Source organism: Meriones unguiculatus, chromosome 14 (genome assembly GCF_030254825.1).
Source record: "Meriones unguiculatus strain TT.TT164.6M chromosome 14, Bangor_MerUng_6.1, whole genome shotgun sequence".
Lineage (NCBI taxonomy): Eukaryota > Metazoa > Chordata > Mammalia > Rodentia > Muridae > Meriones > Meriones unguiculatus.
Genome location: NC_083361.1, coordinates 70,584,447 through 70,598,993, shown reverse-complemented (window position 1 = coordinate 70,598,993; position 14,547 = coordinate 70,584,447). Strand labels below are relative to the sequence as shown.

General features: G+C 43.9%; 1 protein-coding gene across 2 annotated transcripts in view; it reads right to left on the bottom strand.

Moving 5' to 3' along the window:
• The window catches only part of Adamtsl3 (ADAMTS like 3), a 276,853-nt gene that overhangs the window by 63,336 nt on the left and 198,970 nt on the right, over positions 1–14,547 (bottom strand). For both annotated transcript variants that reach the window (XM_060367463.1, XM_060367462.1), the window contains exons 16-17: positions 13,505–13,800; positions 6,069–6,198 (exon numbers count right to left, since the gene is read on the bottom strand). In XM_060367463.1, coding sequence (XP_060223446.1) covers positions 6,069–6,198; positions 13,505–13,800 — 426 coding nt within the window. The remainder of the gene's footprint in view (positions 1–6,068; positions 6,199–13,504; positions 13,801–14,547) is intronic.

The following is a 14,547-nucleotide window of genomic DNA, read 5'->3' as shown; positions in this document are numbered from 1 at the left end:
CTGACCCTTGATAGAGAAGGCTGTCTTCAGACTAGTGGGAGCATTATGTAACCCTCTATGTTTCTACAGACTTCTGGCTCTCTCCTGGAAAAAGCAAACTCTGTAAAACAGCAAACATGCAGCAGCTACAGGACAGTCCAGGCGAAGCAACCTCACAAAAGCAAATAAACACACAACGTCCCCCTGGGAGACCCCAGGCTAATACATCAATTGCGTTTGCCTTAGGTAAACAAAGGTCTGCAGACAGTCCATCCCAGTCTCAGCGGTAAGTTTCACCCTGGGGTGATATTTTACTGCTATTGCCCTTGGAGTCAGTAAATATTTATATGGAAAATATTATGCAACCCCCCATCCCTGTTATTCCTACACCACTGGTTTCTAGAACCTAAAACATTTTTGTAAACTTACCTTTACTTTGGCATGGAACCTTTGCCTCCCCCTGGATTTTCTCCAACATAACTCTCAATCTTTGAAAAGGTTATTAAAGTTGCAACTCTGAAATGAGGGACAGTCTTTCCTTTTGTATAAAGGAAACAGAATCTTAATTTTGCAGGGTGGCCAGTGCATATTATCTGCTCCATTTGGAGCTTGGAAGCTCCGTGGCATGTGCTGCAGAAGATGGGGCGAGTGACAACTCTGGCTAAGGCCGTGAGGACAGAAGAGACCCTGTGTGGGGGGACTGATGCAGGAACAGACAAGCATCCTTAAAAAAAAAAACAAAAAAAAACAAACAAACAAAAAAACAAAACAAAACAAAAAGCCTTCCAGATTAGCTGTCAAGTCTTGCCATGCTTTGGTGGTCAAATGAAGGAGGACACCATGCGTTAAACTCATCCTGCTTTTCTTTCCTGGATGGTTCTAGCAAAGGTTGTTATTCTTAGAATTTGACCAAATCTGACTGGGTCGCCCCCACACATAGTGCCCAGTTTTCCAGGATTTGATTTAATGAGCTCTTTTACTTGACTATGGTCACAATGTGATTCTCATTGAGCACATACTGTATTTTCTGGATTTGAATGTTCCTTTGGGCCAGTGGGAGGAAACCTGATTCTCTTGATGCTGAGTGCGGACTCTGAGCTGCAGCTCCCTGAGTCCCATGCTTACAGTGGGACAGAAGGCATGCAATGGGCAGTGCTGCTAAACCGATGGGGTTGGCAGGTTCCAGCTGGGATGCTTTTAACTTATTGAGTGAAGGTTTTGAAGGAATTAATCACACTTTAAGCTGAGGAGCATCAAACCCACAGGAGATCACGAATCAACGCAAAATGTGAGCAAAATGCGATTTGAAACCATCAGCCCATATCAAAGATTCCACGAAACTGAGGGTGTAATTTTGGGGAGGAGACTTGCCTGAAATTTATGAGGTTCTAGATTCCATCCCCAGCATCACAGAGGAAAAAAAAAAGAATATTGGAGATCAAGGGGCTTTGGTAATCCTAAAATCTACACTGTTTGTTTTTATTTTCAGATTAAAAAAAAACTCATTCTCTCATTCAGATCTTTAGGAGACAGACAGAAAAACTCATATTCTCTCATTCAGATCTTTAGGAGACAGAAATGCTGGTGTGGAGCTCCATCCTCTACCTGCTATGTCCCCACCCTTTTCCATTTTTCTGGGGACCATCAAAAGTTCCTCTTTCTGAAGTGTCTGAGGTCGGTTTCCTATTTTCATACTATTGACTTTCACTTTGCCAATGAGATAAGTGAGTCAGTGATTCCTTTTAAAGGAGACAATTAACTAATGTCCTGGTAGAGAAAGACCCTGAGTCCATGAGTCCAGGAATCAGTATGAGCAAAGGACAAGGATGCATGAATGAGCATGAAGAAGCAGGGGTCATAGTGAGTAGCAAGCAGGGTGTGGCTCCAAAGCAAATTACTCAGAGTGAGTGTGTGAGTGTGAGTGTGTGTGTGTGTGTGTGTGTGTGTGTGTGTTTAGGGCAATGGCCATAGAAGATATGATTCAAGGGTTAGGGTGAAGGTTACAAAGAATTTTTATGTTCCTATGAGTTGCCCTGCCATCCCCCAAAGATGCTGAAATTACATAATTTCTAATATCTGTAACCAAGAATTTATTTGCAAATGGTTTTTGCAGATGGTTGTTAAGGGGTGGCCATTAGAGTGGGCCCTGGACAACCTGAGCTGTATCTTATGGAAAGAGGAAGTCTGGACACAGACACGCTGAGGAAAAGTGATCCAAAACCACAGGAAGAAGGCTCTTCCTGAGCCACAGAGTGCTGGAGGCTGTGAGTGAGGACAGAGGCCTGGAAAGGGATCTCCTCAGAAGGAACCGAAGCTGCTGACTGTGGTTTTAGACTTCATGTCTCCAGATCTGTGAAATGATAAATTTCTGTTCCTCCAGCCACTTAGTCTATGGCTTGGTTGAGGCAGTCCTGGGAATCTAAGCCTATGCCAAAGAAACAAAGTGGATTTGGTGCCCAAGTAAAAGAAAATCAACTGGAGGGCTCCATATGAGAGAGTCACACTGTGGTCCCCCTAAAAGTTAGAAAGAAAGAAACATCTCAACCCTTCAGCTCTTGCTGAGGACCCGAGTTCAGTTCCTAGCACTGACTTCAGTTCCTAAAGCTCACATTGGCCAGCTTACAACTACCTGTAATTCCAGTTCTAGGGAGTGTGACACCCTCTTCTGAGCTCTGAGGACACATCACTCAGTGTGCACACCTCCAAGCACACGTATAGACTTCTAAAAGATAAAAATAAGAATTTTGTCAATGTTCTGGGGCCTCCACTTATCCTTGATAATGCAAATTGCTCTCTGGGGATGTGCCTTCAAGCTGTGGAACATTCTGGTTTACTCAGTTTTATTGGTGTGGCTACAGACACAGAAGCAGACTCAACTGTATTCATGAAGAATAACATTTGTGTCTATATTTATTGCCCTACATTGTCTCTTTCGGCATCCTGGACCAGAAACAGAGAACATAGTCCTGGTGAAAACTAGATTCATGCCAGTTGGGAATGATGTGTGAATCTAGAGAGAAAGGACCCCAGTGTCTTGGGTTGTCTTTTTTCTCTTTTGACTTGTCTCAGTTAATGGCTATGAGAATTTCATGCTTCATCATTCTGTAGTCGCTATTTAAGATCTGCACAGAGGTAGATAATTTCTTTTATAACCATCTTTCAATTTAGAGAGAGAAAGAGAGACAGAGACAGAGTTGGCTAATGTAGAGATTAGAGATCTCAGGCAGCAAAGTTTTTCTGGAAACCAAGAGCTCAGTCCCACCAGGAGCAGCTTCCTTTTTGTGGTTTGGAAAACACAGCGTTTGGACTAGATAGTATTTAATAAAAAAATCTCCATTCTGTGTTTGACTTTGTATCATGCAGTTTATTTACTGTGTGTTCTTGGGCAAGTTACCAACTATCTAAAAACTCATAATTCTGTTCTCATATTTAGAAACCAAGGTTATTTATACGTTCCATATTCATGATCACATTTCTAAAGGGATATGAAGTTATTGACTAAAACAGCAAAGAAATGTATGTTATAGCACAGACAGTAGTTACAAATTCATTCCTCTGTGTGACAGGTTTAAGGTCCGTAGAAGATTTCTGTATGTGTTGTGAGGCCCTTAACACTCCTCTACAGATGAGCACAGTGTGGAAAGCAGGGCTGTGCTCTGAGCACTTCTGGAAAACACTACAGATATGGGATTAACTTTATGGCTACAGACACAGACACAAACTCAATTGTATTCGGTAAGAATAACATTTTTGTCTACATACAGTAACAGGGCAATGATGTCCCTGTGGGTTCACAGAAAACCCCTGCTTTTTCAAAAATATTTGATTCTGATTTCACTATTGGAATGAGAAGAAGACTCAGAAACTGGGTAAGTTTCTTGGATCACTTTGGTTTGCCCATTTACTACCAGGCATCATTCCTATGAGCAGCTTCTCATCAGATTCACAGTCTACAATCCCCCAAATAAAGTCGTTCTTGTACCAGCAAGCACTCCAAGACAACCACCTTCCCCGGAAGACACTGAAACCCACGGTGGCCCAAGTCCCTTATATAAAATGGTGTTATCTTTGTATACCCACACACCCATAATGGCATCACCTTTGTATACCTGCACAGCCTTCGACGCACTTTAAGTCATCTCTAAGCTCCCCATAGCACTTGGTACAATGTGAACGCTGTGTAACTCTTTAGTCGCTATATTGGGCTGGTGAGGTGGCTCAGTGGTTAACAGCACTGTCTGTTCTTTCAGAGGTCCTTAGTTCAATTCCCAGCAACCACATGGCGGCTCACAACCATCTATAAAAAAAGGGATCTGATGCCCTCTCCTGGCGTGCAGGTGTACATGCAGACATAGTGCTTGTGCAGAAATGAATACATTTTTAAAAAGAGTTGCTGTATTATACTACTTGGGGAAGAGTGACAAGAAATAATGAGCCTGGTGATAAACACAGTGATAAAAAAGCAACTTTGGGGAAGAAAGGCTTTATTTCATCTTACCACTTTATAGTCCCACATAGAGGAAAGCCAGAGCAAGAAAGCCAGGGCAAGAAAGCCAGGTCCAAGGCAGGAAGCTGGAAGCATGAACTGAAGCAGAGACTATGGAGGAGACTATGCTTACTCCCTGACTTGCTTCCAAACTCATAATCAGTACACATTTCTTATAGAGCTCAAGCTCACCTGCCTAGGGATGACACTGCCCACGGTAGACTGTAACTTCTGCGTCAATCAGCAACTGAGAAAATGCTCCACGGATGTGCTCACAGGCTAATCTGATGGAGGCACTTCCTCAAATGATGCTCCCCTTTCCCAGGTGGGCCTGGCTGACAAGCAAGATTAGCTACTACGCTTGGAGATGTGTGGGACAGATAAAGTATTTCCACAGTACCAGAGGTCAAACATAAGGCCTTCCATACATTGAGCCCTTGCAGAGCTTCTATACTGAGCTATACTCCTGGGCCATTAAAACAACGCCTTTTTGTTCATGATGGGTTTGAATGTGCAATTGATTTGAATGTTGAACCTTTGGACACAAAGAGCTGACTGTGCTTGATATGCATGGAAAATTCCGGATGACGCTAATAAAGTATGTGTCTTGACTGGCAGTGAAGACACTTTCCTGTCCATTCATCTTGTCTATTCTGTAATGAGTATTCCAGTATGGATTACCCTTGAATGCAGTCACTGGCATGTGGATGTGAGGTAACAGGAAGAGACTTCCTTGTGCTGTTTCTGGGCCCATCTTTGCCTGGCAGCATGAAGCCATGAGCCTTTACTGCATTATCCCATCTGAATCCAGAATAAGGTCTCTGAGAGCAGCCTGGAACTTCCTAATATTTCTGACAGATGCCAGCAAAGTCAGAGATGTAGGGATGGACAAAACCGCTACGTCATCTTGTTGCAGGTTTTACCAAGCCAGAGACATCTGATCAGGCCTCCTCCTGAGACACTCCAGGTCAGAGGACAAGGCTCATGAAAGAAGAATACACATCTCTAGGCTGCAAAGAACCTGGTGACCCGGGTGGTTCAAACTCCATGATCCTCAAGAAAATGTACCACAAACAAGCTCACAGGCCAATCTGACGGAGGCAACGCCTAATTTGAGCCCCCATTTCCCATGTGACTGTAAATTGCGCCAAGTTGACAAAGACTAAGCTGCATAGAAAGGTAGCAGCATACAGTAGGAAGTAGATCAGAGTCATCCACAAATGCAGATGAAGCTCCTGCTGTGAGACCATGTGCTTCCCCTCCCTTAGGTGCTGTCATCAGAGGGAGATGTTCCTCTGAGGAGACTAGCCGGAAGAACGGAAAGCACTGGTCGATTGCTATCACAGCAGGCCAGTTCATGCCTATTAATGTTTGATGCAAATGAAAGTCAGGCTTGAGAGGAATTCTCACCATTTAGTTGACCTTGAAGGTACCCCAAAGAAACTGGGACCAAAGCATAACTTGAGCAGATGAGAGCTCTGAATGGCCTGGCTGATCTGCTTTGATGAGTCTGTGAGTCTCTAAGTGCAGTGAGTTTCTCTTTGAAAGGGGACATTACAGTCCAGAGAACATCTCTATCCTAGCTGCACAAGACAGCACCTACCTGGGCGGGCAGGGCTCCGTGTTACAGGCCTGACTCATCGCAGGAGGGCGGTGAATCATGTCACACAGGCTATCATTGACCGTCTGCTGGGTCTGGACGTGTAAGCACACAGCTATGGCTTCTTGATGGCCTGGAAGGCAGAAAGAGAAACACATACACAGAATAACTTGTCATGCAAAGAAAGGAAACAGGGTCTTGGGTCTCACAGCACCGGCACATTGACTTCTTGACTGCACCAGAAGCCGTCTATGAGCAAAGCTTTACTCTCCAGCCCTTACTACCCCTCCATTCACCTCTAAACCCAGTCCCTCTCCTCTCTCTGCCAAAGTCTACTCCCTGGACACATTCAGGAGCAGCCTCTACCCACAAGCACCTGCTTCTTAAGGGGCTGAAAGCTGGGTGTAGCCTCGAGGTCATGGTGCTGCCTCCCATGGCATACAGCAGCTGTCCTAAGGGAAAACTACATCTTCTGCTAAAGATTATAATTTTTCCTAGATCACCACACACTGCTAAACATTTCCCTGCTCTGTTCCTGAGACTAGTGATGTTTCTTCCGTCAGCAGAAATGTCTCCCATAGTGCAAGTGTGTGACATGCCTCCATCCACAGTGAACTGTGATGCCAAACAAACAGCATCGATGTCTCTATTTAATTTATTTAACAATAAGGAATTTGAAATTCAGAGAGAAATTAAGACTGAAATGTTGGTAGGTTAAAAACTGAAGACTTGGCCTGGGGAGATGGCTCAGTAGCTAATGTGCTTGCTACACAAGGGTGAGAACCAGAGTTTAGATCCCCAAACCCAGACAAATGCTCAGTGGGTGTGGCCACTCATCTGCACCCCAGCCTCAGAGGCAGAGAGCTGGGGTGCCCACAGCAAGACGCCTGGGAAGCTAGCCACATCGGATCCACGTGCTCCGGGTTTGCCTGAGAGACTCTACTTCAGTGGATGAGGTGGATGACTGATCAGGGATGGTTCCTGACATCACCTAGGGCCTCGACAGGTACTTCTACATGTGTGTGCACAGACATGTGCAAACATGCACATAAACATGCTTAACATCCACAAACATACAGACACACAGACAGGCGCACACACTTACACACGAGGAATGAAAAGATAAAAATAGATAAATAGGTGGGAAAAAAAAAAAAAAACCCTGCAGAGTAAATTCCCTGCCTCTGGTTTCAATGGTCTCTGTCTTGTAGTCTGGGGTGTCCAGCATAGGACATGGCCTTTACATGCAGTAATGGCCCATTGTGTAGATGTGAGCATTCACAGGCATATTTTCCCTTGGAAGCCAGACAGACCAGTCTAAGTGACTCCTAAAGCCCGCAAACTCCATCAGTCCTTTTTTGACTGTTGAGACAAAAATGAAACATTGGAAACCTGGAATTGGGTAAATTATACCTCGGACTTTTGATGAAAATATCTAACGAGAACGCTAACAGTCACTGGCTGTTCCTTGAAACATGCAAGCGCACCCGCTCTCCTGTCAGATGCACATTCTGTTACAAGCTAGTGGCTCTTTTCCTGAATGCCGTGTTTTAATTCAACCATTTTACAGCATTCTGCAGAATGTAGTTCAGGCCAAAATACATGTAAGACAGATATTTTTCTTGTTCAGTTCTTTCTATTAAATTTCTTCCCTGTCTTCATCTGCATTGTTATGCTCACCACGATGGCAGGATGTACTGAGTGGACATCTTCTATGAGTGTTTCAAGCAAGCACTGATTAGCCCCAAATACAAGAAGACTACAGACCAGTCATTCTGAATTTTTTTAAGCTTTGTAATTTTTTAAATATTTATTGCAATTTATTCACATTGTATCCCAGCTGTAGCTCCCTCTCTCGTCCCTTCCCAACCCCACCCACTGTCCCTTACCTCCTCCCATGCCCCTTCCCCAGTCCACTGATAGGGGAGGTCCTCCTCCCCTTCCCTCTGACCCTAGCCTATCAGGACTCAGCAGGACTGTCTACATTGTCTTCTTCTGTGGCCTGTTAATGCTGTCCCTACCCCCTGCTGGGGAGGTGATCAAAGAGCCAACCACTGAGTTCATGTCAGAGACAGCCCCTGTTCCCCTTACTAGGAAACCCACTTGGAGACTGAGCTGCCATGGGCTACATCTGAGCAGGGGTTCTAGGTTATCTCCATGAATGGTCCTTGGTTGAAGTATCAGTCTCAGAAAAGACCCCTGTGCCCAGATTTCTTGGTTCTGTTGCTCTCCCAATGGAGCTCCTATCCCCTCCAGGTCTTTCTATCTCCCCCTTCTTCCATAAGGTTCCCTGCACTCTGCCCAAAGTTTGGCTATGAGTCTCAGCATCTGCTTTAATACCCTGGTGGGTAGAGTTTTTCAGAGACCCTCTGTGGTAGGCTCCTGTCTTGTTCCTTGTTTTCTCCCTCTTCTGATGTCCATCCTGTTTGCCTTTCTGAATGAGGATTGAGCATCTTACCCAGGGTCCTCTTCCTTGCTTAGCTTCTTTAGGTGTACAGATTTTATTATGATTATCCTATATTATATATCTAATATTCACTTATAAGACACCATGTGTGTCTTTCTGCTTCTGGGATACCTTACTCAGGATGATCTTTTCTAGTTCCCACCATTTGCCTGCAAATTTCATGATTTCCTTTTTTTTAATTGCTAAGTAGTATTCCATCATGTAAATGTACCATAATTTCTGTCACTATTTCTCCATTGAGAGATATCTGGGTCATTTACAGATTCTGGCTATTATGAATAAAGCTGTTACCAAAATGGTTGACCAAATGTCCTTGTTGTATACTTGAGCATCTTTTGGATATATGCCTAGGAGTGGTATAGCTGCATCTTGAGGTAGCACTATTCCTAATTATCTGAGAAAACACCAGATTGATTTCAGAGTGGTTGTACAAGTTTACATTCCCACCAGCAATGGAGAAGGGTTCCCCTTTCTCCACAACCTCTCTAGCATGTGTTGTCACTTGAGTTTTTGATCTTGGCCATTCTGATGGGTGTAAGGTGAAATCTCAGGGTTGTTTTGATTTACATTTCCCTGATGACTAAGGATGTTGAGCATTTCTTTAAGTGTTTCTCTGCCATTCAATATTCCTCTATTAAGAATTCTCTGTTTAACTTGGCAGGATTAACATAGTAAAAATGGCCATCTTACCAAAAGCAGATTCAGTGAAATTCCCATCAAATTACCAACACAATTCTTTACAGATATTGAAAGAAAAATTCTCAACTTCATATGGAGTAACAAGAAACTCAGAATTGCTAAAACAATCCTCTATAATAAAAGATCTTCTGGAGGTATCTCCATCCCTGATCTCAAGCTGTACTACAGAGCAACAGTAATAAAAACTGCATGGTCCTGGCACAGAAACAGGCTGGTGGATCAATGGAATCGAAGATCCAGAAATAAACCCATACACTTATGCACACCTGATTTTTGACAAAGATGCCAAAACTATACAATGGAAAAAAATAGAATCTTCAACAAATGGTGCTGGTCTAACTGTATATCTACATGCAGAAAAATGCAAATAGATCCATACTTATCACCCCGCACAAAACTAAAGTCCAAGTGGAACAAAGACCTCAATATGAAACCAGACACACTAAACCGCTTAGAAGATAAAGTGGGGAAGAGCCTTGAACTCCTTGGCACAGGAGACAACTTACTGAACAGAACACCAACAGCACAGGCTCTAAGAGCAACAATCAATAAATGGGACCTCATGGAACTGGAAAGCTTCTGTAAAGCAAAGGACACTGTTGTCAGAACAAAACGACAGCCTACAGACTGGGAAAGGATCTTCACCAACCCTATATCTGACAGAGGGCTGATATCCAGAGTATATAAAAAAACTCAAGAAGTTAAAGCAAAAATTCAAGTAATCCAATTAAAAAATAGAGTAGAGAATAATTCTGAATTTTATTTCAAAACATCAAATTCCTTAGTAGCCTCAGAAGAGAATGGATGTTCATTTAATAATAGATTTTATTCATTTTTTTAAATCTAAGAAAACTGCAGTCATATTTGAAATACATTTTAATTTGTAGCAAAATAAATTCTCTAGGGAATATATTCAGAACACTTCGGAACATCTTATGGAAACAGGGGAAGCATCTTAGAGCAGCACTTGAAATCATTTGAATAAAATTTGCAACACCCATGACATACTGTTCACCAAGAGAAAAAAGTTCAAATCTACAACATAATTCAGAGTATTTATTGGTGCGCAACGTATTTTCTAAAGGTGGTCACCAAATATTTCATAGACCACATGCTGATCCCAAACCATCATGTTGACCTTCTCACTTCCAGAGGAGGTTTGATCAAATAGTTATCTTTAAAAAAGAAAAAAAGATGAAATTTATCAAAACGGGTTCATCTAATTCATAACAAAATGCATGTCAGTACGTTTATGTGCTTAGAACACATTCATGAATGTGCTCAGTGAACTTTTCATAATAAATTCCTTTTGCTGCATGAGACTGCCTCCCTCATACTTGACTTCTGCAGTGTTTTGATAAAAGTGTCATTTCTTGGTTGCACGCTCCCTCATACTTGACTTCTGCAGTGTTTTGATAAAAGTGTCATTTCTTGGTTGCACGCTCATACACACACACATACCATATGCCATTGACAAGGAGACATTCAAAGAAATATGTTGTTGGGAAATCTTTCATTGTGCAAACATACAGTGTTCTTGCACAAAGACAGGAGTGACATCTCGACATGATATCACATTATGGGACCATCATCATCTATGTGATGACACATGGCCACATCTGTACGCTCATGTATATAAAAATATGCATTCAGAGTCTCCATCAAGAAACAAACAAATGATTAAATTCAGCCAGCCATGGTGGCACACTCATCTAATCCCAGCATTCGGGAGGCAGAAGCAGGCGGATCTTTGTGACTTTAAAGCCAGCCTGGTCTACACAGCGAGTTCCAAGCCAGCCAGGGCCACATAGTAATAACTCATCTCAAAACAAACAAACAAAAAGAACAAATACCTTTTTTTGTTCATTTAGATCAGTTTTACCTGGGTTATTGACAAGTCCTTATCAAGTCTTCACACATAAGGGGTGTGTGTCATATATGTATGTGTGTGCTATGTCGCACTGTGATATATGTATGTTATATGTGCATGTGTTTGCACACATCGCACTTGGGATTACATTGAAAAGAATGTTAGTATGATAAGTGAAGATTTCTCATATGTTATGGACCTAGAGAAGTCCAGAGATCAGGACCAAGCCTTAGCAAATGTGCTCACTGCTCTGTGTCCCTCATAGGTGAATTCTTTTCAGGAGCCTGTGAGGACATGGCTGGTAAGGTCGAAGGTGTGGAAGCCTGTTTGGCCTTATGAAAGGCATCATAAACATCACTGGAGCCTGACAGGAAGTGACCAATTATAGCAAGAGTAGCTGGAAAAAATTACAGCTTGAGGCCTGTCAGGATTTGAAGGGATTTGGAGAGAACAAACCAGTGAAGGTTAATGTACCGTGTCGGGAACACATCTCCATAGGGACCATATTAAACTGAGTCCAGAATGAGCCGATCCAACATTTATTAAAGCCGCCTTCCATATGCCAAGAGCATGGCAGTGTTAAGGTTTCGAAGGCGCATAAAAAGAGGTAATTATCCAGGGTCCTGAACTTGGAGAGAAGTTAAGTTTGAGGCAAACACATAGCAGCATTGGGGGATGCTGAGACCATGTGCTCTTTGTGTTTCACGTCCAAGTAAACCGGAAAGGCTAAATTCCTAGTGAGATGAAGTGGACTTTTAGGAACGAGGGAGCAGCGAGTGAGAGTGGAAGAGAAATGGAGTAGCCCAGGCTGGCCTCCCGTTCACTGGCTGAGGAGGATCTCAGAACTGCTGATGTCCTTGCCTCTACTTCCCAAGTGCTGGGCTTGCAGGCATGGCCCACTGCTGCTGACTTGCTAAGGCTCCTCTCTCTAAATTACACACAGCCAGCTCTATACACAAAATGGTAGCTTCGCTGCAGCCTGGAGTAAGGCACACGCCGCTGTAGCTGGGCTCGGGGACCAGGCGGCAATGTTACAGAGCAGGGCCCAAGGATGGGTGTGTTCAGAGCCTGAGATAAACAGGGGAGGGAAAGGTGGTGAGGGACACTGGAGAGCAGGATTAAGAATTCAGTCTCAAGAGTGAGGAGTCGAGGCACAGTGGTTGGCCTAGGACCTACCAGGGCATTCCAAGCCATCAGCTCAAGGCTCCCCAGGTAGAGTGGAGCAAGCTCATGAGCTGATGGTTCATAATTCTGAGCCATCAGCTCATCGGTAGCTGCTTGGTTTGTTTTCTGCTCCAGGGACTGACACCAGACAGTGCCCAGAGAGTGAGCCCCCTGCATAAGAACAGGCTGGACAGCTGTGGTGAGAGTCATAGGACAGGGTTCGTGGGTCCTGGGTCACAGGGGAAACCAGGGCTCTTTCTTGTTAGTAAAAGGGCTAGCTTTCCTGGTAGATATGCTTTCTTTTAAATCAAGTGTGTGTGTGTGTGTGTGTGTGTGTGTGTGTGTATGTGTGTGTAGGCACAAATGCCTGTGAAGGCCAGACATCAAGCTTGGGTGTTGTTCCTTAGGTACCATCTACCTTGTTTCTGAACATGGTAGCTCACTGGCCTGGGGTTCACTAATAAGATTAGTTGGCTACTGAGTTCCCAGGATCCCCTTGTCCTCACCAGCCACACCTTCATTCCTGGCTTTTTACTGAGTACTAGTGATCGAACTTAGGTCCTCATGCAGCCAGAGCTTTACTGGCTAAGCCACTCTCCTGGCCTCTTGCTGGCTATTTCCATCCTTCCACTTCAAGCAGACAGCTAGAAAGCAGCTCTTCAATGCTTGCTCCCTGCTGATCATAATTCCTTTAAAAAATCCCACAATGCTTGAATAATTTCAAGGCCCACCTCTCTCTCTTAGGAGATCCTGGCTCTATAGAACAGTTACCTCCTATGCCTAGCCTGGCCTAGCTACAGCCATCCATCGTGGGGGCGAGTGTGCTCTGGACTGGTTGCTGGCCTAACGGCAGGCGCCAACAGAAACATTTTCTCAGGATGCATCTAACTGACCATTGCAGCAGCTCTGTGCAATCCCAGGCTACCTCATTCTGTGACATAAGATTCTACCTAAGATTGCTTCACTGTATTCATTCTGCACTTTCTAACTTATTCCTTATTACTCAGTGACCTCTTTCCCTCTCAGCGAAGCTGATTCTTAGGCCAAGGGTACTGTTTTAGTCACCCTATAATCATAGTTCCCAAATATAAAAGGAAAGAAAGAAAAAAAGCATCGTTTTGCTATTGAATGAATACGTCCCTTTTAGAGTTTTGCTAATTTGCACACCTGGCCTAGGTGACGTGGTCATACCCTTAGCAATAGACCACACATCTACCCTAAAGGAAGGGGTTCGAATACCTCCCAAACATGTCGCAGTGCAGGGGGTGAAGCCAGCATACTCCCAGTCGTAAGTGATCTCACTGTCCTTTCCCTGGAGAGGGCCACCCATCTCTTGAGACACAGATGGGCTCTGGTCACTGCAGGCGTCAAGGAGGCAGGGTCGCTCGGTGGGGGGCTTGGGGCCTTCACACTCCTCCTCAGGGAGCTCGGTGTCCGTCTGTGTGAACGTGAGGAGCACGTGACACCTCACCTCACGCACCTGGGTGCCGGGCCCACACGTGGTGCTGCAGGCCGACCAGGGCTCCGGGATGAACCTGAAGAACACCGGAAGCCGAGAGATGGGTCACATGTGGGCCACAAGAGGAATTCCGTGGTCCCAACGACTACCGGGCCGGTTATGTAGTTAGCGTTTTTTGACATCTTACAACCAACAGAGAGAATTCTTCATTAAAGACACGGTACTTTCGCCTCCACACAAAAATCAAAGTTTCATGCTAAGACCAGTGTAAAACATTATAGTATTTCGTAGGATGTGATAAATAAACCATAACCAGAGATAATCACGTGATTTCCTTTACAGGATGGATGTTTTGCAAATCTCTATTAGCCAATCCTTGGCGAGCTTTTCCTTTGTAATGGCAGAATGTTGTACCTTCTCCAGACTTAAGAGCTGAGCCACAGGAGAAGGCAAAAGTGTTTGCAGAGGATGAAGCTATGATGTTCTTTCATGTTTAGTGAACACCCCCGCTTTTGAAGGTTCTTGAACATGATGGGAGCACACAAACTGGCCTCAGAGTGAGACTTTTATTCTTTACCCTGAGTTATTACGCACCAAGTCATGAAGGTCATCAAACTAGGCTTCTCAAATGAAAGCTAGCCTAGAACTGTTTCCTGTAAGAGCTCATCGGCTACAAATGACTTTTATGGTTTGACACTGTTGGTGATAAATGAGGACATTATACTGTGACACATGAAAATGAAATAGAATCTACATTTTAGTGTATATGATGAAGGCTGTACCTGGGACACAGCCACATTCATTTGTCAGCCTTTCATTTATG